This window comes from Patiria miniata, unplaced genomic scaffold (genome assembly GCF_015706575.1).
Source record: "Patiria miniata isolate m_02_andy unplaced genomic scaffold, ASM1570657v1 HiC_scaffold_5, whole genome shotgun sequence".
NCBI classification, from domain to species: Eukaryota; Metazoa; Echinodermata; class Asteroidea; order Valvatida; family Asterinidae; genus Patiria; species Patiria miniata.
Window position 1 is genome coordinate 20949630 of NW_024037072.1, and position 26290 is coordinate 20975919.

Below are 26290 nucleotides of genomic sequence, written 5' to 3' on the forward strand. Positions count from 1 at the left end.
GAAAAAAATGCAAGGGGTTAGCCTTACTTTTTTATCAACATTTGGCCAAAAAATGACTTTTCTTCAAACAATTTAGAAAATCCTTTCGAAGTCAGAGGAGCATCAATCAATACTCAAACACCCAATATTTGGAAGATTTGTGCAAAAACCATCGATTTTGTGAGAAATAAATTATCATTTTTGACTGATTTTACCCCATATTTTCGTCCATATTTTCTTTTGAAAAGCAAATCTTTCTACAAATGGAGTTGGATTGTGTTCTAGGGTCACTAAGGCATCTTTCTATTAAGTTACAAGAAATTTCGTTTGATGGTGAAAATTGAAAAAAATGCACGGTGTTAGCCTTACTTTTTTATCAAAATTTGGCCAAAAAATGACTTTTCTTCAAACAATGCAGAAAATCCTTTCGAAGTCAGAGGAGCATCAATCAATACTCAAACACCCAATATTTGGAAGATTTGTGCAAAAACCATCGATTTTGTGAGAAATAAATTATCATTTTGGACTGATTTTACCCCATTTTTTCGTCCATATTTTCTTTTGAAAAGCAAATCTTTCTACTAAGGGAGTTGGAATGTGTTCTGGAGTCCCTAAGGCATCTTTCTAGCAAGTTACAAGAAATTTTGTTTTTTGGTGAAAATTGAAAACAATGCAAGGTGTTAGCCTTACTTTTTTATCAAAATTTGGCCAAAAAATGACTTTTCTTCAAACAATGCAGAAAATCCTTTCGAAGTCAGAGGAGCATCAATCAATACTCAAATACCCAATATTTGGAAGATTTGGGCAAAAACCATCGATTTTGTGAGAACTAAAATATCATTTTTGACTGATTTTACCCCATAATTGTCGTCCATATTTTCTTTTGAAAAACAAATCTTTCTACAAATGGAGTTTGAATGTGTTCTAGGGTCCCTAAGGCATCCTTCTAGCAAGTTACAAGAAATTTCGTTTTTTGGTGAAAATTGAAAAAAATGCAAGGGGTTAGCCTTCCTTTTTTATCAAAATTTGGCCAAAAAATGACTTTTCTTCAAACAATGCAGAAAATCCTTTCGAAGTCAGAGGAGCATCAATCAATACTCAAACACCCAATATTTGAAAGATTTGTGCAAAAACCATCTATTTGGTGAGAAATAAATTATCATTTTTGACTGATTTTACCCCATATTTTCGTCCATATTTTCTTTGGAAAAGCAAATCTTTCTACAAAGGGAGTTGGAATGTGTTCTAGAGTCCCTAAGGCATCTTTCTAGCAAGTTACAAGAAATTTCGTTTGATGGTGAAAATTGAAAAAAATGCACGGTGTTAGCCTTACTTTTTTATCAAAATTTGGCCAAAAAATGACTTTTCTTCAAACAATGCAGAAAATCCTTTCGAAGTCAGAGGAGCATCAATCAATACTCAAACACCCAATATTTGGAAGATTTGTGCAAAAACCATCGATTTTGTGAGAAATAAATTATCATTTTGGACTGATTTTACCCCATATTTTCGTCCATATTTTCTTTTGAAAAGCAAATCTTTCTACTAAGGGAGTTGGAATGTGTTCTGGAGTCCCTAAGGCATCTTTCTAGCAAGTTACAAGAAATTTTGTTTTTTGGTGAAAATTGAAAACAATGCAAGGTGTTAGCCTTACTTTTTTATCAAAATTTGGCCAAAAAATGACTTTTCTTCAAACAATGCAGAAAATCCTTTCGAAGTCAGAGGAGCATCAATCAATACTCAAATACCCAATATTTGGAAGATTTGGGCAAAAACCATCGATTTTGTGAGAACTAAAATATCATTTTTGACTGATTTTACCCCATAATTGTCGTCCATATTTTCTATTGAAAAGCAAATCTTTCTACAAATGGAGTTGGATTGTGTTCTAGGGTCACTAAGGCATCTTTCTATTAAGTTACAAGAAATTTCGTTTGATGGTGAAAATTGAAAAAAATGCACGGTGTTAGCCTTACTATTTTATTAAAATTTGGCCAAAAAATGACTTTTCTTCAAACAATTTAGAAAATCCTTTCGAAGTCAGAGGAGCATCAATCAATACTCAAACACCCAATATTTGGAAGATTTGTGCAAAAACCATCGATTTTGTGAGAAATAAATTATCAGTTTTGACTGATTTTACCCCATATTTTCGTCCATATTTTCTTTGGAAAAGCAAATCTTTCTACAAAGGGAGTTGGAATGTGTTCTAGAGTCCCTAAGGCATCTTTCTAGCAAGTTACAAGAAATTTCGTTTTATGGTGAAAATTGAAAACAATGCAAGGGGTTAGCCTTCTTTTTTATCAAAATTTGGCCAAAAAATGACTTTTCTTCAAACAATGCAGAAAATCCTTTCGAAGTCAGAGGAGCATCAATCAATACTCAAACACCCAATATTTGGACGATTTGTGCAAAAACCATCGATTTTGTGAGAAAAAAATTAACATTTTTGACTGATTTTACCCCATATTTTCGTCCATATTTTCTTTTGAAAAGCAAATCTTTCTACAAATGGAGTTGGAATGTGTTCTAGGGTCCTTAAGGCATCTTTCTAGCAAGTTATAAGAAATTTCGTTTTTTGGTGAAAATTGAAAAAAATGCAAGGGGTTAGCCTTACTTTTTTATCAAAATTTGGCCAAAAATTGACTTTTGTCCAAACAATGCAGAAAATCCTTTCGAAGTCAGAGGAGCATCAATCAATACTCAAACACCCAGTATTTGGAAGATTTGTGCAAAAACCATCGATTTTGTGAGAAATAAAAAAGCATTTTGGACTGATTTTACCCCATATTTTCGTCTATATTTTCTTTTGAAAAGAAAATCTTTCTACAAATGGAGTACGAATGTGTTCTAGGGTCCCTAAGGCATCTTTCTAGCAAGTTACAATAAATTTCGTTTTTTGGTGAAAATTGGAAAAACCTGCAAGGGGTTAGCCTTACTTTTTTAATCAAAATTGGGCAAAAAATTGACTTTTCTCCAAACAATGCAGAAAATCCTTTCGAAGTCAGAGGAGCACCAATCAATACTCAAACACCTAATATTTGGAAGATTTGGGTAAAAACCATTGATTTTTTGAGAAATAAATTAACATTTTTGACTAATTTCCCCCCATATTTTCGTCCATATTTTCTTTTGAAAAGCAAATCTTTCTACAAATGGAGTTGATATGTGTTCTAGGGTCCCTAAGGCATCTTGCTAGCAAGTTACAATAAATTTCGTTTTTTGGTGAAAATTGAAAAAAATGCAATTACTTTTTTTATCAAAATTTGGCCAAAAATCTCCAAACAAAGCAGAAAATCCTTTCGAAGTTAGAGGAGCACCAATCAATACTCAAACACCCAATATTTGGAAGATTTGAGCAAAAACCATCGATTTTGTTAGAAATAAATTAACATTTTTCTTGAACATTTAAAATTGTAAGGGGTTAACCTTGCATTTTCATCAAAATTTGTCAATATAATTTTTATGTCTTTTCTTGGAAATTTAAAAATTGTACGGGGTTCACCTTGCATTTTCATCAAAATTTGGCAAAATTTGATTTTTCTTGGAATTTTAACATTGTAAGGGCTTAACCTTGCATTTCATCTCAATTGGGTCAAATTTCAGTTTGATAGTAAAGGGTTAACCTTGCATTTTCATCAAAATTTGACTATATTTGATTTTTATGGGAAATTTAACATTGTAAGGGGTTAACCTTGCATTTTCATCAAAATTGGGCCGAATTTGAGTTTTATTGGAAAATTTAAATAGTAAGGAGTTAACCTTGCATTTTCATCAAAATTTGACAAAATTTGACTTGTCTGGGAAATTTAAGATTGTAAGGGGTTAACCTTGCATTTTCATAAAATTGGACTTTTCTTGAACATTTAAAATTGTAAGGGGTTAATCTTGCATTTTGATCAAAATTGGCCAAAATTTAATTTTTCTGGGAATTTTAACATTGTAAGAGGGTAACCTTGCATTTTCATCAACATTTGGTAAACTTGACTTTTCTTGAACATTTAAAATTATAAGGGGTTAACCTTGCATTTTCATCAAAATTGGTCAATATATGTTTTTTCTTGGAAATTTAAAATTGTAAGGGGTTAACCTTGCATTTTCATCAAAATTTTGCAAAATTAGATTTTTCTTGGAAATTTAACATTGTAAGGGGTTAAAGGGAATATACAACATTTGCAAACATCAAAAACTAAAGCTATCAAAGTATTATGAAATACTTTACTGGACTGTTAGTAAATGACAGTCTAAAGCATCCTGTAAAATCATGGCACCTGGTGGGCTGTCATTTTCAAGAAAATTTTTCAAGAAAATCAATTTCCAACGCTGGTTGGCCGACCAGCGTTGGAAATAAACTGGCTTTTTTTCAAATACTACCCCAAATTTACCATATTTAGTTAGTCCACATAGTGTTTGCAATCGATTACATACCTATGAATGGGTACAAGCCAGCTAGACTGGTTCCATGACCTTACAAATCCCCGATGTCAATAAATTGCTCCGTTTCATCTTATGTGGGGGGTCAGGGAACCAGACTACAGGAACGTGATTGTTTTTCTTGGTTTATCCAGCATCTACGAACACAAAACTTCAAACAAGTCAGTGTAACAATATTTACTATAAAATACTAACCCCCAAATCTATCCATTTCTGAAAATAACAGTAAAAGCCAATGTTGTATATTCCCTTTAACCTTGCATTTTCATAAAAATAGGGCAAAATTTGACTTTTCTAGGAAAATTTAAAATTGTAAGGGGTTAACCTTGCATTTTCATCAAAATTTGACAAAATTTGACTTTTCTGGGAAATTTAACATTGTAAGAGGTTAACCTTGCATTTTCATCAAAATTAGACTTTTCTTGAACATTTAAAATTGTAAGGGGTTAACCTTGCATTTTGATCAAAACTGAGCAAAATTAGATTTTTCTGGGAAATTTAACATTTTTTTTTTGTTTTTTGCATTTTCATAAAAATTGGGCAAACTTTGACTTTTCTTGGAAAATTTAACATTGTAAGAGGTTAACCTTGCATTTTCATCAAAATTAGACTTTTCTTGAACATTTAAAATTGTAAGGGGTTAACCTTGCATTTTGATCAAAACTGAGCAAAATTTGATTTTTCTGGGAAATTTAACATTTTTTTTTTGTTTTTTGCATTTTCATCAAAATTGGGCAAAATATGATTTTCTTGGAAATTTAACCTTGCATTTTCATCAAAATTGGGCCAAATTTGACTTTTCTTGGAAAATTTAAATAGTAAGGGGTTAACCTTGCATTTTCATCAAAATTTGACTTTTCTTGAACATTTAAAATGTTAAAGGGAATATACATCATTTGCTTTTGCTGTAATTTTCAGAAATGGTTGGAATTGGGGGGTTGGAAATATAAAGCAAATATAGTTACACTGACTTTTTGGAGGTTTTGGGTTCGAAAATGCTATAAAAACCAAGAAAAACGATCATTTTCCTGTAGTCTGGTTCCCTGACTCCATATAAGAAGAAACAGAGCAGTTTACATACATTGGGGAATTGTAAGGTTAGGGAACCAGTCTAGCTGGCTCGTACCCGTTCATAGGTTTGTAATCGATTGTAAACAAGTGCGATGGTCAATTGGGGCCAGTATTTGGGAAAAAAAACAGTTGTTTCCAACGCTGATCGGCCGATCAGCGTTGGAAATTGATACAAAAATACCACTTTTCTTGAAAATGACAGTATACCAGGTGCCATAATTTTACAGGATGCTTTAGACTGTCATTTACCAACATCCTATTAAGGTATTTCGCAAAAACTTGGTAGTTTTATTTTTCGATGTTTGCAAATGTTGTATATTCCCTTTAAGGGGTTAACCTTGCATTTTGATCAAAACTGGGCAAAATATGATTTTCTGGGAAATTTAACATTGTAACTTGCATTTTCATCAAAATTGGGCAAACTTTGACTTTTCTGGGAAATTTAACATGTTGTTAGAAAATACATGCAACTCTCCATAGACTTTGCACACAACCAAAGTGGCGTCTGGATACTACATTCTTTAGGGATCATTCCATAAATTTGGGATCCAAAAGTGACTTTTTTGTACCCCCTTTACACCCGACCTGTATTATTAAAAAGGAAGATACTTTGCTCTACATAATCATTCTTGGAGACAGAAGGCATTAAAGAATGTTCCCTGAATATACAAAATCATAAATCAGATGTAAAAGGGACACACAAAAAATGACCCCAAATTTATGGAATGACCATTAAAGCATTTCTGAGTTATGTGTTGCTGTGCTCAGATTAAAAAAAAAAGACGAAACACACACAAATTGAAACAGGTTTTAGAAACGGATATATCGTTTTTAATGTCTTAAATGTTTGAAACTAAAAAACAGAATTTGCAGAATGATAAAGTCATAATACTGTTAAAGCATTTAACTTCGGGCATATTGATTTATTACTACATTTGAAGTCCATAGAAAATAAAATGTCAAATTTGTGTACATACAAACTTATATTCACATCTTATACTTAAAAAAGCAAAAATGCAACAGCCAATATACAGAATATATTTTCAGCATAAATATACCAATAGAATTACAATTAAAATAATGCTTCCTTGTTGACAATCAGGTGCACCGTGCAGCAAAATCAAACTCTTAAATACCATTTCAGTGATTCTATAGGCCTACTACATTCACACAAAAGTGCCCACTTAAACCCAATCCTCAGTTAGTTTGCATGATAACTTGCCATATTTTATAACACTATAAAAAAAAATATATAAAATCTGGTCATTGCATATTTTTAAAATTATGATTATGTACACTATTTGCACAATTCATTCTTATTGAATATAAAAGTTATTTTATTATATTTTATACAACTTGCATCATTTTAAGAGTTGAAAGTTATCACGGGAATGTTGAGCATACGGTTCAATGTCTGAACAGAAATTACTGGAGTGTTCTTCCAAGCACATATTTTGCTGGGAAATGATGTTCTACGTTACAAGGTTTGCATAAAAAAATAACATCACAATTTAAAAAAAAAATTGAATATCAAAACTCAAACATTAACAACTAAATAAAATAAATACCAACAACGAAAAGACAGGTTTGAAGCAGCATTTTGATCAAAATTAAGAACAACTTGTTTCTTAACAAGTATCCACGGGCTCAATCAAAAACATATTCTGGAAACTAATTAATTCTACATGCAAAAAGTTATTTTCATTTAAAGAAAGACACAACATAGGCACTTCAAAGAACGTGTAAATTCTACACCACCTGTGTGGAACTCCTTCAGTTCCTCATTCCTTTACACACACACTTGAGCCTCCATATCTCACGCACTGGACTACCCTGGTGTAGGATCTGAAGGCATGAACTGTTATTTAAAGATATCATAGGTATCTGTAAAGTGATGAAAATTATTAGTCAACTGTGTGAATTTGTGATGTGAAATATCATGTTTAATATAATAGATATGAATGAAAGGCATATAGGACCATTTTCTCTTCATGTATTTTGTTTCTTTCCAATGTAGCACCACTCAAACTCCAAAGAATGTTCAAAGCCTAACCTGTTGAAGTTTCAGCTCAGTTGGTATGACACTTTTCGGAAAAACAGTGTAAACTGTGCACAGCCTTTTGACCACAAAACACAATTTCGTCCATAACACGCTGTATTTCTAAACGTCAGTCAATTCACTGATTGTTAGAATTTACCTACATTTCTGGATTTTCTTCTAAATGACATGTACCTCGTAATTAATGAGGTAGGTTTGAACCTCGAGTTTAACACCGCTTGTATAATTTCGCATTCTTTCCTAAGCTTGGTTTCTGCTGCCTCACTTCTGCATTTCTTTATGTCCTACTTTCCTGTGTGTTTTTGTTGAACAATAATCACGATATCAAGACAAATTCTTAATCTGCTAATCTCATAAAGTTGTTTGGAGGAAATTTTCACTCGCACTTTAACAACGGTGGAATGCTTAACATTGCATTAACTCCTTCAGCATGGCAAGCTGGATATATCAGTGCCTACTGAAGATGCCAATAATATATGGTTTGATGTCAGGTGTTCGCCGTTTTCGGATAAACGATTTATACAATAAATTCTGTAGTCTAAGAGCTCAATTTACTGAAATCTCAACTTTTAACAACCGGCTCATGCATTGCTTTATCCCTTGACCCAATCGTTATACTTTTATAATTGATCCCTGAACAATTTCCACTTTTTCAAAAATAGTCACATTCAAATACCAACTATATCTATGGTAAACTAGTTGAAATTTTACAGATGAAATCTGTCATGGTTAATGGATAAATATAATGCTGTTAAAACTTTGATACTGTATATATATGTCATAGAAACGATACAGCTGCCATTTGTCATCAAATTCACAATTTAAATATTATTCTTAAGGTTCTGGTATTATATCATCCACAACATTGACGACTAGAAAATGCGTAGATACATGTGAAGGCCATCCAAATGTCATGAGGTGATTTTCCCATTTAAAAGCCTGGGCCCTTTTTAATACCAGGATTTCACTGCTTATCTTTGACTGAGCCCAGTGTGACTTTATCTGGTAAATCTCTTAAGGCAATTAGTTACGCCACAGGAGGCCATAGGCATTCGTACACTCGCACTCTGCAGTTCACACTGCGTGAACGTATATTGTGCGCCGCAGGGGCCACACTTACGATCCGATAATTTCTGGATTTTCATTGTCTGTGCATCAATTTAACAATCAAAAACAGAAAACGTGGTTTCATTACTGGACAAAAACAAATATTACGTTGGATATTAAATTTATGATTGATCCACGTGTGGCCACTGAAGAATGATTCAGGCCCGCCAAACAAGTCGTTCAGTCAAGTGATACTAATTGTTCCCTGCTGGTGGCAGGCATTAATCCAGTGAAAGAGAGAGCTGAAATCCTGTTACGACTTTGTGCCAATACCCGAATATAAGGTCTATACTCGGGTGTCCTGGTAAAAGAGGATTCACGGCACGGCGTGATGCTCAAAAAGAACTCAAAATAATCCTTTGAAGATTGTTATACTTTTCTGTTTTTGTATATTGAATATTATTAATATTTCATAAAAAAAAAGATACAGCTGACCATCTGTTATTAAATTCAAACTGTTTTGGTTTTATTCTTGAGGTTCTGGTCATATATTGTCCACAAAATCCACAATTACAAAATGCCAAGATAACAGGGATCCAAAGGTGTGTGATGCACCCCCCCCCCCTAAAAAAAATCCTTTGAAGGTAATAATACTTTTAAAGTTGTTTTTTTTATTGTCAAGCTTGACTGTGTATTCTAGACTTTACCCGTGCAATCAAAAGTTGATTGACAAACGTCCCAAAAACATGATGTATCTTGGCAATTCAAACGACCTCACCGTTAATCTCCTCATCTTCAAACACAACGTGACCCGACGTGGAATTGAACAAGACTCTCCTGTTGGCGGCATCATTGATGCTGCTGCTGCTGTTGCTGCCGATGATGACGTTACTGGTGTCGGGTGTGCTTCTGGCTAGCCCAGGCTGGCTGGAGAGATCCGTCATGGTGTACGGGTTGGGGTTGACCGGTAAACTCTGCATCCTGCTCAGCATCGGCAGAGAGTTGTTGGGCATCATCTGAGACGAGGACGCGGAGGTGTTGGGGACCTCGAGACTACTGTGGCGAGAGAAGACGGGCATCCGAAACCGGTTGAGGATTCGCGGGGAGAAAGAGGTTGAATGTGTCTCGTCTGCGGTTCTGGGGCTGTTTGTTGTGGCAGAGCCCCTGTCAGGTTCCGTTGCCTGAGGTTCAGCCCTGCTGCTTCTGCAAAGATCCTGAGAGGTATCAAAGTCTCCTTGTTGAGAGTCCTCCAGCGACAGCTGCGCAGCTGCCCTACCCGAGTTTCTCGATGTTGATTCTCTTGTCAATTGCCGGCAGGACGTGTTATCATTTTTTGAGTGGAACGCCCCCTCTGGTGTGGAATCGTGTGAGGACTGTTTGGTTAGCTTACTGAAATCAAGAGGAGGCACCTTGGAAGAGTTTCTTGGCGTTGCAGATCTTGTGAACGATGTCTCAGCCATGTCATCCTCCCCTCGGTCTAGGAGGTCTGTGGCTTCGGTGGCACATTTATCCTGATTGATTGGTGGGTCAAACGAAGTGTCCGAGTCTGGTCTGGGTCCCTTATGACCGCTCCCCGTACGCTTGCGTCTGTTTTTCAGTTTGCTGACTGATTCATGGTTCAGTTCTTCAACGGGCGCCCTCGCGCAGGCTTCCAAGACATCCCCTGAATTGTTGATGTTCCCATCCTCCAGTATGAGATGCTCTTTCATTCGTCCTCCCGGGATCCAATCAGGCGTCAAATACTCATCATCGTCCGCTGCGCCGACCACCCCCTGGCTGACAGTGGTATGGGCCGCCGCTGCACCAAAGGACTGGCTGCCGGATCCATGTACTTGAAGGACAGGGGAGTTCTTGGAGTTACGCGGCCTGATTACTGCCGGTGCTCTGTCATCATCAAGCAGTTCCTGGGGAAGGGGTGCGTCCAGGATGCTTGTATCCTGCAGTGGTAAACCAAGAAAATTAGTACTCCATTACATTGGTGAAGGGCAAAACTCAATATTGAAAATCGTTCCATATTTTGTTTTTGTTCATCACTTGTTATTGTCTCATTTATTAGTTTTGTTCGAGTATCTTTCATATTCTTGTTACTCTGTTTCCATTGAAGGGATACATATGCACAGGGTCCATAACGATGTATGATTGTAACCTGGCCCCAAATAATTAGCAGAAGTTGTTATTTCAATATTGGATTGTGGCCTTCACTGACGTAATTTCTGTAAGCACTTTATACTCAAAGCTGTCTGAGTCTGTGAGAGAACAAATTCACAAGCATGCTCAGGATGGATATGAACTGACACCCTCCTACTTAGGAGCGGGGACGTCTTCAACACTAAGCCTCCGAGCTTGCAGGGGGTCCGCTGGCTAATGAATCCTGATGTAGCAGATGTAAACTTGGAAAACAGACAAAGACCAACCAGAAACAAAAAAAGTGAATGGTGCTGGCTCATACCTGCAAACAATTTGAAAGGAAGTGCAGGATGGTGGAGAAGTTGGGTCTCTCATCTGGGTCCTGATGCCAACACTGATACATCAGATCTTGTCTGTTAATAAAAAAAATAGGACGGAAACCATTGGTTTATATTATCTACACAATTCATTCATAAATCCTGCACTGAGTAATTTTGGCCAGGAATCGCAGTACACGCAGCTCTCAAGAGCTTAGTTTTTCATCAGGTTACAGAAGCAGATTTTTCAAAATTTGTTTTGGATTTTAAAAGATGTACTAAAAGAATGAGCTAAAAACAGGCATGCAACTGGGAATTTAGAAAAAAAGCGAGGAAAACCAAACCACTCAAGATTTTGTACAGTATTTTTCAAGTTGTAGTGGCACTCTTGAGAAGCAAAAACGAGGAAATCAGCAGATCCGAGGATAAGTTGCATGCCTGTAAAAAAAGGGAACTGAAACACTAACAACAGTCTGAAGATTTTCACTGCTGTTTTGGGGTAGAGCTTCAGCCATAAGAATCACTTTAAGGAATTCTTAAGTTTTTGAAATTTCTAAACGTGTGAAAGTGTTTCAGAAATCTTGACTGAGACAAAACTTATCTTTTGAGCAGAAGGAAGTCTTGTGATGACAAATGAGGTTAACCAACAATAACTGACAATGTTATGATGAAATATCCCATCTGATCTTAACCCTAACCCACCCACATCCACCAAAATCCAAGAGGAGGTTTTGGAGAATTTTGCAGGATTAAGAGAGGTACAGCCAAATTGCTTCCGGAACCTGATGCCCCAAAACAGTGTGAGTACAGAGAAGGTGACACAGGTTGCCTGAAACAAAACCCCAGGATTGTGAAGGATTCAGGAAGGTTCCTAACCAATTTGCCTGGGGGTGTTAAGCTTCTTAAGAAGTCTTACATTGGTCTTGGGCAGTTGCGGGGAGCGTTCATCCTCTGCCCTTGCGTGGTGAAGTATATGACCTCCTGATTACTCATACCTGGATACGGCATGTAACCAAGAGACATGATCTCCCATAGTAACACTCCAAACGACCTGACCAAAGAAATAAAACCAAAAAGGGCAAACAAAGGTCAGGAAATTGTGAAGACAATACGAGCATGTGGGTATGAGTGGATTGTATACAACACAAACAGCGCCCAAGCCAATGTGCTCTTTCACGACCCAGCCTACATCCGGCTACCGGAAAGTCAGCGTCATCATACAGTAGTATGCAAGGTTCGTATAGAGCACTGCACAGCAGGTAGTAGGCAAGCCTTCAAAGCTGTGATGGATAGCAAACACTGAAGAAAAAAACCGACACCGGTAGTGACCATTATGTCGTTTGATAAAGAATTTGCGGTTATTTTACGTGAAAATAAGCCCTGCGGTCTAGTTCACAATGCACAATGTCATTGCTAACTAAACGCTTGCCTACTACAATGGAAGCTGATCACAGGCAGGCCTCGAAATAGTACTAGCCCGGCGTACAAATTCTAACGAAAAATGCTCCGGGCTACCTAAACTTGGATCCTTGGTTGCCCGGTGGGCTAGTAAAAAATTCAGTATTAAACCTACCTGTTAAAATTTTGATCAAACTATATAATGCTTTCGGTGATAATAAAAACATGATCGCAAAAACTGAGTCGTTGTGGATGTTTTTATTTGTGTTTTCGAAACGTGATACTCGCGCGAATGCCACGAACAGAGTAGACTGGTGGGTTCATAGCACACAGTATGGCGCGGTACCGCACGTGCACACTATTCTCGTTCACATCGTTTATCAAGTTTTCTAACCTTGACTGGCCACAGCTAGCTGTACTGGGAGTTGCAGGAGTACTTGAAAGCGTTTGATACGAAGTCTACACAAAGCCGTGTGCAAACAGCGCCCTCTTTGATTAAAAAAAGGTTTTTCTCGTTCACCGCGCACATTCGGAGGTCTAAAGCAAGCAAAATGTGGCGATTTTTGCCAAACGTAATGTCAAATTCTTCACTGGTAAGCTGATAATAAATTTTGGGGTTTTCTTATTTTTTATATACGGGCTAGTAAAACTCTAAACGGGCTAGTAAAATATCCAGTTAAATAGCCCAGTGGGCTAGCCAGGAAAAAAAGTTAGCGCAAGGCCTGACAGGGAAACCGGATGGTTATTTGGTACTTTGAAATAGGTACAAGAATGGTCTGATTTGGGGGGGGGGGGGGGGCCTTACCAGACATCTGTTTTGGAGGTGAAGATTCCATCTAGGAAGGCTTCAGGTGGCATCCACTTGACAGGCAGCATAGCCTGACCTCCCTTCCTGTAGTAGTCAGCTCTGAAACCAGATGAAGAATGAAAGTATTAAGTGTTAAGAGTGAATATGGATGCAGTGCCTACACCTCAACATTTACAAAGAAAGAAAGATTGGAGGAAATACGGAGAGGGACTCTTGTAGGCATTGCCAATGGTGCCAGGATGCTACAAGTTTGAGCATATTCAGAATAAGGGTGCAGTTGCCGTGGTGTCATTTCAGGAAGACACTGATCAGTTTCGGGGTTTTCTGTTCAAATTGTGAACCCAAAAATTTGCTCATTCAAAACACTTGTGAGAAAAGTTTTGCTCATACCGGCACTGTCATGTACTGATACAACAACGAATCACCAAAGAATAGAAAATTCACGACAGAAAAATTTTGAAAATTCTGGTAACATTTGGTGCTCAAATAGCTGTAACAAGTTTCTTCCTAAAATGACATCACACTTTTGCTCATATGGATAAGGAAATTCGCATGAGCATAAAAGCCAAAAAGGATCCAAAATACCCTTAAAATGTCAAAATTAAATTGAAAAAAAAAAGCTTAAATAGGACACAAAGGTGCATTTTCAAGGAACCATTTAAAAAGTTACATTAATTGGGGCCTTTTAAACAAAGTCCAAAGAGGGTTGTAGCTGAAAGATCCCTACCCACACCAAATCTCTTCCTCTACCATTTTTTATTTCTATTTTTCTTGGTAACGGCACTGGCATTTCTTGGTGACCTAAATACACTACCTGTAGATGTCCCTGGCCATTCCAAAGTCCCCAATCTTAGCCGTGCGGCCTTTCTCCTTGCTGCTGAGTAAGACGTTCCTGGCAGCGATGTCTCTGTGGATGAAGCGTTGAGACTCCAGGTACTCACAGCCTTTGGTCACGTCATGGGCGGCCATCAACAAGTCAGACATGTCTAGCCGTGACGGCTGGCCCTGTGCCAAGAACAAAAAAAATAACAGATATTGAACCAGGGCTGAATTACAGAGAGCTGCTTTCAACAGGTAGCACAAGTAGAACAAGAGAGGACGCCTATTAACATAAATCAAAACAAAATTTGTAATGCTGATACAGCGCTTTCCATTGAATAAACGATCTAAAAGCGCTTTAAAATTATTCCCCCGTTCATCAGGCCACGAGACCACGCGGCAGCCGATATCAAGGTACATTGGGTCCTCTACCTTCTAAGGTACCCATTCATACTCCTGGGTGGAGAGAGGCAATTGTAGGCAACTGTTTTGCCCAAGGGCACAAACGCTAAGTTCCTGGCAGGGTTCGAACCCATGCAGCCATATATCCAACTATGATATAACAATCCATCTACTTTACCTTTCTGGGTCGTGAGTCCCTCAGAAACTGCTTGAGTTCCCCGCCGGCCATGAATTCCAGCAGGATGAAGCGTGGGGCCTGAGTGAAGCAAACTCCCTTCAGAGAGACAATGTTGGCGTGGTCAAAGTTGCCCATGATCAGAGCCTCCATTAGGAAGTCTGACTCGTCTTGCTTGGTACTTCTCTCAGGTAAAGTCTGGGGAGGGGGAAAGTAAGTAAAGTAAGTCTCTCACGAGCCGATTTGGACCACCAGGCCGCGAATTATTTTTCCCAAACGAGATCCGACAATATCAAAAGAGGGTGCTCTCTCTCTGCGCTTTGCATATTCATGATGTCCAGGGCTTTAGAGAATAAGTTATATAACAAGGAATAATGGTGTTTAAATCACCGACGTTTGGCAGCTGATTCGTGGACTGGTTGGAAGTAGTCCTGACTTCTAATCAGGTGATCCGAGTTTGAATCCCAGTGAGCGTTTTTCACTTCTTCTCATTTTACCTTTTAAATAACTTAAGTGAGGAAGTACATTTCTCACAAGATGCCTATCTTTGGTTTGTGTTGTGGAGAACAAGGCATTAGATATGCATGTAATGGACCAATCAGAAGATGGGAAACGGATGTCGTTTGGGAAAAAAACAATTTGCCACCAGGCCAGCGTTTATCTCCGGTTTCAGTGGCATGTTTCATGCCACTGAAACCGGAGATAAACGCTGGCCTGGTGGCAAATTAGTGACTCAGAATATTTTTATTCCCCCTGGAAGGGATGCTAGTCCATCGCAGGTTACTCCCCAGCTCAAGCCAGTACACATTTATACTCCTGGGTGGAGAGAGGCAAGTGGGGGTCAAGCAGCTTGCCCAAGGACACAACATATGACCAGCAGCTGGATTTGAACCCCTGACCCTCTGATCATGAGTCATGAACCCTAACCACTAGGCCACATTCCCTCACTGGAGGGGGAAAGGGTTGAAGAAAGTAGATGATATTCCTGGTAAACTTAAAATTGTTTACCACGAAACTAGCAATAATTTTTTCCCCAACATGCAATTTACATATAATTATTTTGTTCAATGAGAGCTTGGGGAAAAGGATATACATGCATACAAATGGCTTTCGGATATTCAGAAAAAGCAAGATAACAATTTCTAAACTTTTGTGACTTTTCTGAATCAACAAATGATAGAGCATAGTCATTGACCAAGGTGACATTTGAACCTACCAACTGAGCCATTCATTCATATTTTATATTTTCTGACAAACGGTTTCAAATGTCACATCAAAATCAACAACGCACAATGAATAATTCTCTCAAAAACTTTCTTGATTTAACCTCGTTACAGTAATTGGTTCACATCGGTCTTCAACCATGCTTTTTCAAAGTTTTATTCTTAAGAAGTTGCTGACTATTAAAATCGTATGTTGAGCTTACCTTAACTGCTACATCAAATGGTTCTTTCTCATCAGAAGGCTGGAAATGGCCATGGTATACCTCACCAAAGGCTCCCTGACCCAAGGCTCTGTATACATGTATGAGAACAAGTATTACTTTCCTTCAGAAATGTAAAATCGGAATAGCAAAATTTACTTTGGAACAAGGTCAAAGTCAAACTGACTGCATCTAATGGCATCATTTCAAGTTAGAGTATATCATTTGCAGCTATCCAAAAAGTAACAGACAAAATTATTGTTGAAAAGCATACTTGGTTTGAAGATAGTAATGGCACTAAACTCCCTGTGAAATTATTCTTTCTGGCATGCTGTCATTTTGAAAAAAAGAAGGTCATTTCCAAAGATGCATTTTGGGAAATTTCCGTTTGTTTTTAATTCAGCAAAACCATGAATGGGTGCGTGCAAGCGTCGACACGACGCACACGATTGCTAAAATTCATCGGTTCAGTGTGTGACATCACATAGCTGCAATAGACTGAATGAGAACGTGTCCCGGACGTTGATTTCAGGCGCAATTCAAAACACGACTTGGCAACTTTGGAATTGAAATTGAGATCCTAGAATATTGTTTTCTCGGAATGTACAGCTGTATTTAGCCATTAGCTGTATAAAGACCCGAATCTTCAAAGTTTAATATAATTGTTCACACATCATGGTGCGAGGGGTTTAAAGGGTTAAGGTGAATATTCCCTTGTTAATGCCATCGGTTTTTACCTGATCAATTTCAAATTCTCCCTAGGCACCTCCTTCAGATCCTTCACAGTGACTGCCCCATCCCCCAGCTGGTAACAGGGGTTGAAGTCCATTGCTGCATTGTGTCTCAGCTGATTCAGCTGGTAGTCTGCTGATTCGGTTGGTAACCTCTCTGTGGCCTCCCGATCTTTCCTCTTCTTACGATGGTAAGCTTTGAGAACAAAAATGTTAATTCAATTACCAGTATTCGCTTTTTTCACACTCCGCCATTGGGCATTCAGAGCCTCGATCTGGCAACTTTACGCAATAAAAATAGCCGGTTCAGTGATCTAAACCCCGACACAGGAATCTCTGAACCGGCTGTATTTATTGTGTCAAGTTGCCAGATTGAGGCTGTGCATGCCCATGGCGGAAGTGTGAAAAGAGCGAATGAAGTCGAATTATGTGTACGTGTACTTGTCTGGTCACAAGCATCAAATGATGAGTGTTAACAAATGAATTCCTTTGTCACTGTTCACTTGTGAGTTGACTTGGGACTTCATGTTTTGTGATTGACTTGTGATCGATCACAAGTGCCTTGACTACAAAAATCAATAAGGTTTGGGTTTTTTATTTGAAGGGGGGTATGAGGGGGGTATGAACGGGGAGAGGGAGGTCTTTAAACTATACCATGGTTTTGCACTAATTTTGATGAATCTTGTTGGTTATCATCACAGTAATATCCTTATAGTTCCAGTTGTGCTCCCTGTGCTCTTCAACAAATTCTATATGTTCCTATTGAGAAATGTGCAACTTGCATGTTTAAATACAACCCCCAAAATCGCCTTTTTTGTGTGACACCCCCCAATAATTTGTCTCAATTGGCATTTAGAGCATCAGTCGGCAATGCTAGACAAGGCGATGCTAGACGCAGGCATGCAACTCTGAAGTAACCCCCCCCCCAAAAGGAAACTCCAATCTTTACAAGACTTTGTACAGTGTTTTCCAATTTTTCATGGCATAAGTGTGGAGTGAAAAACAAGGAAATCAGCTGATCCGAGGAAAAGTTGCATGCCTGTAGACGAGGGTTGTGGGGGTGTAATATCCCTCATTAATTTTTTTTTTGGGGGGGGGTTTGGGCCAAAACGTCGTTGGAAAATTGTGTGTCTATTAGCAAATATGCCGCAACGAAGGGGGCCACCTATTGTCCAACGGTGTCCAAGATTGCCTGCTTCGTAACGGCGCCTCCATTAGTCAGACGGTAGTCAGCTCCCCACCCCCTAACATTTTGATTTTGCGACACTCTGCTGATGGGCAAAAATTCCTGGCTACCTTCCAGCATGGAGTGACAGTCGGCAAATTGGTTATCACACCCCCAATCAAATCGGTCATGCTACCTCCCTGGCTTCAACTACATCCAGGGGTGTGAGTGACCACTGATAAAAAATAGCTGAAAACAGCTGAAAAAGGTGTAAAAAAGCTGAACTTTGGAAATCTCCTATACTTTTGTACACAGCAAGTGAGGGAAAAAGCTGAAAAAAAAGCTGAAATCCAACACAAAAAAAGCTGAAATCAGCTTTAAAGCTGAGATTTCACACCCCTGTACATCACCGTGTCAAACTTACCAATTATGAAGACTACAATTATGCAGGGGATTATGATGACCACTGGCACAATACTGCCCACAATGATGGCAGCTGATGGACCATCTGGGAGAATATCTGGAAAGAGAGAAATCTTATTATTAGTAATTTTTTTGTGAAGAATAACATGCCTTCTTTTTTTAGTTCCATCATGCTGAGTTTCAAGGGCGGATCGGGGGGGGGGGGGGTGGTTGGTTGCAACGGGGGTTATTTTTTTAAAAGTGACGTCGCAATAAAGGCAGGCACTGCGTACACAACCATCTCCCCCCCCCCCCCCCCCAAAAAAAATTGGTCAAAGTGGTCAGAAATTGCCTCAGATCGCACCACAGAGCATCTAGAATCCAAATTTGTTTCCTTGCCCCCCCCCCCCCCCCCAAAAAATTGTGTTCTGGATCTGCCCTTGCTGACCTTTGATCAGATGAAAAAACGCAACAGACGTGTTTTTAGAGGTGGCCAAAAACTATAAATTGTACTACATATTCAACCACAAAGGCAGTCCAAGGTAACTTTTTTTAATTTATTTCTTTTATCAAGATCGGATAAAGTCTCAAAAATATCCCTTTTGATACTGCAGTATTTATAACTTACTAATGCAAGTTTTCTTTTCTTCACCAAGCCTCGTCCCAGCTGGACAGGTGAGGAGTGCTGTGATCACAACCTCCCCGGCTCCCACGTTTGCTCCTACAGGGGAAAAAGAAACCAAAGGAAAGACAATGTTGTTTTGGGGATAGTAATGAAATATTAGTCACTATGACTGGTTCATAATTAATGTGGTATTTAAAGGCACATTGTATCATTTGCATTTGTCCCAAAAGTAACGTACCAAACTACTATCAAAAAATTACTTGGATTAACGATTCTACTGGCACTAGTCCCCATAAAAAATATTCCCTTTGGCAATTAGATGAAATCAAGAAATGTAGGTGATTTCAAATGATCAGTCAATTGAATGTTTTTTGGAATAAAGAGTGCTATGGACAAAATCATGTTTCATAATCAAAAGGTTGTGCATGGTTTTTCACTGTTTTCTTGAAAAGTGTAATATACACTGAGCTGATACCTAAACATGTTTTTTTTTAACATTCTCTTCAGATTTTGTGTGGTGTCATTATTGGAAATGAACAAAATGCATAAAGAAATGATCCGGTGTGCATTTAAATCACTTCAAGGTTTATTTAAGCCTACTGACTGGTCTGACTTGAAATATACAAATTGTTCAAGTTAGACGGCCATGTTTTGCGATCCCAACAGATTCTTTTCAAATGGTATTGGTGACAAATTCTGTTAACATTCAAATGTCAGGCCCTCAACATTTTACAAAATACACAGAAACTTGTTAAGTCTCATAGCTTGAGAAGAAAGACTTCAAAACTGAAATTCCAAGAAAGCAGAAAGCAGTATCAGTGTACAGCAACATGTCACTAAAAAGTCACTTTACCTGCCACCTTCTTGATACTAAAGCCAGATGGATGCACATAGGATGTTCCTCCCTGACCACTTCCATACAGATCCTTGATCAGTGAGGCATCTCCACCTGTAACACCAACAATGCAGTCAATATGTTTTAGTTTGCAAAAATATAGGCATTTATCCGCTCCGTTCACAAGTACCCCCTCACTGGCAAAGAAAGTACAGTTGGGGGTGGCCGACCAACGCCATCTTGCCTGACTGCAATTTTGCCGAGAAGCGCAAAGCGCGGCCACTGTGTGTACATAGTACAAATCCCCTGGTGTACGTGCGTCACACACAAGGAACGGTGCGCGTCAACCAGCGAAATGTCCCGCGCATGGGACATCGTTGCTAGGTAAGAGGGCGCCCTCTTTGTTCGTGCACGGAGCCCATAGGCACAGCCTCAGCCCCCAGGCACTAACCTCTCTGGATCTGCCCTTGAATGTGGTTATTGTGGTATTATGCTAACTAAACAGTGGGTCAGACTGATTTTAGGTTTCCAACTTGAAAATTAGGTTCTTATAGGTTTTATAGGGTTTAAAGATTTCGCTGCGAGACCTTTTAAAATAATTTTTGGAAGGCTAATCATCCTTACTCGCAGCTGGGATGCTGAATTGCGAAGGACACGGCTACAACGTGGTCGGGCTGGCTGGCACGTAAAGGCGCCTATGGCTGCCGGCCACATCGACCCATATATGACCACGGAGCACAGCCTGAGATCGAAAGTGTTTGATTTTTCCAGAGAGGAAAACCGGAGGGCCCGGAGAAAAACCCTCGTGGCACAGGAGAGAACCAACGCACAACTCTACTCACATGTGATCCGCGGCCAGGATTCGAACCGTGGTCACCTTGGTGAGAGGCGAGCGCTTTACGCACGAGCTACCCATGCATACCTAATGAATCACATCAAATTTCAAATCAACAAAAAAAGTGGGCCTCACATTTCCATCCTGAGCAGGACCTTCTCAAAGACAAAAACGCTTATACATATATGTCAGTACACTTGTTGGACTTGAATACGGACTCATCTCTGACACTGCATCCACAGTTCTGCCACAGAGTCAATACCCCATTTCTGTTACACACTTACCTGTGTAGCCGCCTCCCCCACCGCCCGTCGTGCATCCCCCTCCCCCTCCGCCAAACCCTCCATGGGTTCGCCAGTCTGCTTCCAGATGAGCCAGTGAACACTCGATGCCACCCCGGCCTCCTTGAAGGAAGGCCCTGCCGCTGACTTGGGTCATGTTGCTCCCTGTGCTGTTCCAACCTCCCCCTGCCCCTGAGGAAGGATTTTAAACAAGCAAGTGTGACATTTGAGGCAATGGCTAGGAAACTGGAGAATGTGCACAGAGATGCCAACTTTACAGACTACAAAATAGTAATGATTCTTCCTGCAAAGATTAATGCTAACTTTACAGACTACAAAATAGTAATGATTCTTCCTGCAAAGATTAATGCTAACTTTACAGACTACAAAATAGTAATGATTCTTCCTGCAAAGATTAATGCTAACTTTACAGACTACAAAATAGTAATGATTCTTCCTGCAAAGATTAATGCTAACTTTACAGACTACAAAATAGTAATGATTCTTCCTGCAAAGATTAATGCTAACTTTACAGACTACAAAATAGTAATGATTCTTCCTGCAAAAAGTAATGCTAATGTAAATACATAGGACAACAGTCAAGTTTAAGAGTAACCACAGTACTCTTCAGAGTAACCACAATGTTGGCGTATAGGACAGCTGGAAATTTCAAGAGTAGTTACATGCCTCAAAATCCTAATAATTACTCCAAAAGAGCAATGGTTGGCATCTCTGTGTGCAAGGGGCTCCCCACACTAAGAATTAAAGTCACATTCAAAAGTTACTTTCATGTTATTGCTGTTTTGAATTTGTCTTGCTGTAGTAACACAAACCTTCCAAGACTCTTAAAACCAATCCATAATGGGCTTGTGGAGAATTTGGAAAATTAAGTGAAGGGGGTATTTATGCCCTTTGAACATAAGTATTAAGAATTTACAATACGTTGTCACAGGTTTGTATGTGGTGGAGCATTTTGGAGAGTTCAGGAAGGTTCCAAGCAAAAATGTGTGGGGAGTTAGGGTTGAGTGCCTGGTACTGTTTAACATTGCATCTGTTAAAAACTGATATTTCATTCTGCTGTGCTTGAAGTTTCAGTGAATGAAATATCCTGTGTGATACAGTGGTGCTCTCCTTAACCTCGAACATTTATGAGCCAGGTTTGAAATGTATTGATAAGTGGAATAAGCTTTAAGATTAGACGTGATTCTTTCGATTTTTCATCCGAAAAATCTGTCTGGGGTTTCATCCCCCTAATAGCTACCTACATATTTCCTTCACTGTCTAAGCTTCTTTTCAACTTTTTCTTTGGACTAGTCAAATTACAATGTTATCAATTCTTTTGGTTTCATTTACAGAAATTCTATTTACCTACCACGGTATTCAACTACGGCACAACTTTTATCAGCGTCAAGAAATACAAATTATTAAGTCCCCACCCCTACCCTGCTGTTAAAAGAAAGTGAACTCTACATCTCCCCATTTTGGCTGCTAAGCAGTTCTCTAAGAAACACAGGAAGGCAGTTACCAGAGACGTCATTGGTTGCTCCTTGGGTACCAGACAGCCCAGGTCCAGGTGTGTCTACTGACCCATGGACACCAACCATGGTCTGACTAGGGCTGAAAGCTAGACCCCCTCCACCTCCAGCTATCAACAGGGGAACATACTCCATGGTAGTCTCATCAAACTAGGAAAGAAAATTGGGGGAAAAATAACAATCCTACTTTTTCATTATACAATATGTGTCACGATACTGAGGTCACAGTAAATTTCATGAACGGTTCTTTGTAGGACCTACATCTATGAGGCATCGTGTGGCTAAAATCAATTGTAGCTATGCGGGGTTCTCGAAGAGGGATTTTATTCAACACACTATGAATATGACGTATGGAAAGTGTACTTCTACAACATAGCTTGAATGTTTTACACACTTACCCTGTGAATATTTTCTCCCAACAAATGTCAAAATCATAAAATAAAATAGTGTACAATTATCCTGGCTCAAGGCTGGTTCATACTCTGCGTGAACGCGAATGTGAATTTGTGACGTCAGGTCAAGTTTTCGCACTGCAAATTCACAAAAGTTAAATACATTTCAACTCCGGTGAATTTCCCAGCGAATGTTCATTGACCTCAAATTCGCATCGTATTCGTATATGCCTGTAGTATGAACCAGCCTTTAGCTGGATATAACAACTTAAAGGGAAGATACAACATTTGCGAACATCAAAAAACAAAATGATCAAATTATCACGTAATACTTTTCTGGATTGTTAGGGAATGACAGTCTATTGCATCCTGTAAATTTGTGGCTCCTGATATTTTTAAGAAAAATTATATTTTTCCAAGGCTGGTGGGCCGACCAGCGTTGGAAAAAACTGGCTTTTTTTAAAAATCTGCTCCCAATTGTTCATATGTAGTTATTCCACATTTTCTTTGCATCTGATTACACACCAGTGAAGGGGTACAAGCCTGCTAGACTGATTCTCTGACCTTACACTTCCCCAAAGTCTATAAATTGCCCTGTTTCATCTTAAGTGGTGTCAGGGAACCAGACTACAAGTACATGATTGGTTTTCTTGGTTTTTCCAGCATCTACAAGCCCAAAACGTGAAACAAGTCAGTTTAACAATATTTGCTATAACATACTAATCCTCCAAATCCATTTATTTCTGCAAATTGCAGCACAAGCAAATGTTGTACATTCCCTTTAAGGTTTCAAGGAAAATACAATTTTATTGCCTGTATCTGTACCTGTAAACCTCATCCTATAGATTTTGAGTTTGTTTATTAATTGTTATGTTTCAGAAATGGCTCTGTAAAGACTCTTACATTATGATGTCAATAATTTTGATGTCCATAAGTTACACAATGGACCCCCCACCACACTCACCTTAGCAATGAATGATCCACCACCGCCCCCTCCCCCTCCTCCAGCTAGGTTGCCTCCCACCCCAAACCGCTGCCTGTTCTCATCTGTCACATCACCATTGCATATGCCACTCTGACCAAAATCAGTCTGTAATTAAAGTATGTGTAGGATGTTAAAATGGTGAGCTTTAGAAAAAAACAGGACGTGAAATAAACAATGCAGTTACAGTGCCAGTACTATCGAGAAGTATCTTCAGGCAATATTTTAATGAGATAAATGATCCCAAGTCTCCCCTTTCACTGACCTCTCCTCCATTGTCGCAAGCGTCTTCTCCTGCCTGACCGACTAAAATGAAGAGCTGATCCCCAGCGGTCAGATTAAAACTGGCTTCCATCTCAGCTCCGCGGGACGGGCTGGTATTCTCCACACCGGTACCCCCACCAGCTCCTTTGATTTGCATGCTGTACCAGATGGACAGAAAAGAGGTTGGATTCAGTGGTAGTGATGGAAAACTACAATGAATTACAACCCCACCCAAAAATGGGGGTTACCAGTTTAAATGAGTTGTACAAACATTTCCTTCAATTCGGGCGATTCACAATGCAGTGCGCCACCAAGAGTTTGCCATGAACAGTCCATTTTTCAAGTTTACAGTTGACATTTGAATGAGTGTCAGTAGACAACTTGAGCTTATTTGTAGTAGATTGGGGCATAGTGTTCTGCTGCCTTACAAAAAACACAGTATTGATAAAAAGCTAAGAAAAGGGCAAACAGATACTCAAATCATACACTTACGAAACTACTGAACGGAAAAACTAACAATTTCAAATGTCCCGCGCTGTGAATTTGTTGACCATCTCCCACAATGCACTGGGAAAAATGAACTCTCCATGGCAAACTCTTGGTGGTGCACTGCATTGTGAATTGCCCGAATTGGATTACAGCAATATTTTGCTTACCATCCAATGCAGTTCCGTAGTATTTTTCTGTTAAGGAGCACTGCATCAGGCAAAAGTCATTTATTTTTTTCATAATTACAACGATCTTTGATGAACCACTGAAAATTGTGTAATTTATGCTAATCTTATCTGCACCTCCTGCTAAAACGCTAAAAACAAATCAAAGATGGCTAAAGTATCTTTAAGAAAATGTCCTAAGTACTGATGTTTTTTTGTTTTTTTAAATGTTACTGTTTATTTCTTCATACTTTGTACAGAAACTGTTCACAAAGTAATCAGCCACAACTAAGGTTTGCAACACTAACATATAAATACATTTTTATTGACATGAGTATTGCTATTATTAAAGGGTCTTATTATTACAGAGAATGGTACTTTAGGGAGACATTCTCATAGGGTTGTGCACAAAATTGTTCAAGCTTTCATGACCCCTAATCCCCATTTTACTTTATCCTACCCAACAAATTTTTGTACATTTATGTTTTGGACCAGGAACAATCAATCTAGCCTACTAGAGACTGTAACATTTTGCCTCTAAATAGACATCAGGGAGACACTGAAATGTCTCCTTAATCTACCTTGTCTCCTTAAGGTTCAACTTCTGACGAGAAAATGTCTCCTTAAAGCTACAGTCCATCATTTGCAGCTATCCAAAAACATACTTGGTTGAAAGATGGTAAGGGAACTAAACTCTCTGTAAAATTATTCTTTCCGGCACGCTTTCATTTTGAAGAAATCAACGAAAGAAGGCCTTTTCAATGGTGCGTCTAAAGACGCACCGTTGGAATTTTCCGTTTAGTAGTTCGGTTTTTTATTTGGCGAAGCGCGCAAGCGTTGACATGACTCACACGCTCGCGGGGTTGCTATAATTCGTCGGATCAGTGCGTGACATCGCGTAGCTGCACTCAGCTCAATGAAGAACGTGTCTCGGACACTGAATTCAGGCTCAATCCAAAACATGATTCAGCAACTTTTGATTTGAAATCGAGTTCCTAGAATGCTGTTTTCCTCGTAAAAGACAGCTGAAGCTGAGCTGAAACTTCATCTGGTTAGTTATTCAGCACCCTTCCTTAGATTGTGTGCACTTTTGTTGCTTCAAACGAACAAAATGCACAAATTACAAACGATGGACTATACCTTTAAAGGGTACATTCTCACCTGTATGTTTTTGTGACGGGCACTACCCATTTCTGGATGCCATCTATTATCGTGACGGACACGTTCTCGTAGCGGTAGGCCACATTGCACTGTGCCTGGTTGGGACCTGCCTCGCCTTTGCTGCCACATGTGCTGAACTGAAATACCATGGGGTCACTTGATGGCAGTGTGGGTAGAGGACTCACTGCAGGGATAAAGAAGCAAAGAAGTAGCAGGTTCAGTAAAAGAATTAAAAGAATTTCCCTCACATAAGAAACTAGACTTTTCAGAATTATGCTACACCTCGAACCACATCTTACTGTTTAGGGCATATATTACGACAATTACTTCAGTTTAATATTTGAGTATAATCTATCATGATACCTGTTAT

General features: G+C 38.9%; 1 protein-coding gene across 2 annotated transcripts in view; it reads right to left on the reverse strand.

Moving 5' to 3' along the window:
• Positions 1-6278: 6278 nt before the first annotated feature.
• Positions 6279-26290, reverse strand: part of LOC119740516 (ALK tyrosine kinase receptor-like) — a 115189-nt gene continuing 95177 nt past the window's right edge. For both annotated transcript variants that reach the window (XM_038215858.1, XM_038215857.1), the window contains 16 exons: positions 25921-26104; positions 24108-24264; positions 23825-23950; positions 22459-22618; positions 20937-21125; positions 19836-19931; positions 18986-19078; positions 18380-18475; positions 16797-16986; positions 16063-16150; positions 14640-14834; positions 14055-14245; positions 13238-13339; positions 11951-12085; positions 11040-11130; positions 6279-10527 (listed from right to left, as the gene is read on the reverse strand). In XM_038215858.1, the coding sequence (XP_038071786.1) occupies positions 9355-10527; positions 11040-11130; positions 11951-12085; positions 13238-13339; positions 14055-14245; positions 14640-14834; positions 16063-16150; positions 16797-16986; positions 18380-18475; positions 18986-19078; positions 19836-19931; positions 20937-21125; positions 22459-22618; positions 23825-23950; positions 24108-24264; positions 25921-26104 (3266 nt within the window). In that variant the 3' untranslated portion in view covers positions 6279-9354. The remainder of the gene's footprint in view (positions 10528-11039; positions 11131-11950; positions 12086-13237; positions 13340-14054; positions 14246-14639; positions 14835-16062; positions 16151-16796; positions 16987-18379; positions 18476-18985; positions 19079-19835; positions 19932-20936; positions 21126-22458; positions 22619-23824; positions 23951-24107; positions 24265-25920; positions 26105-26290) is intronic.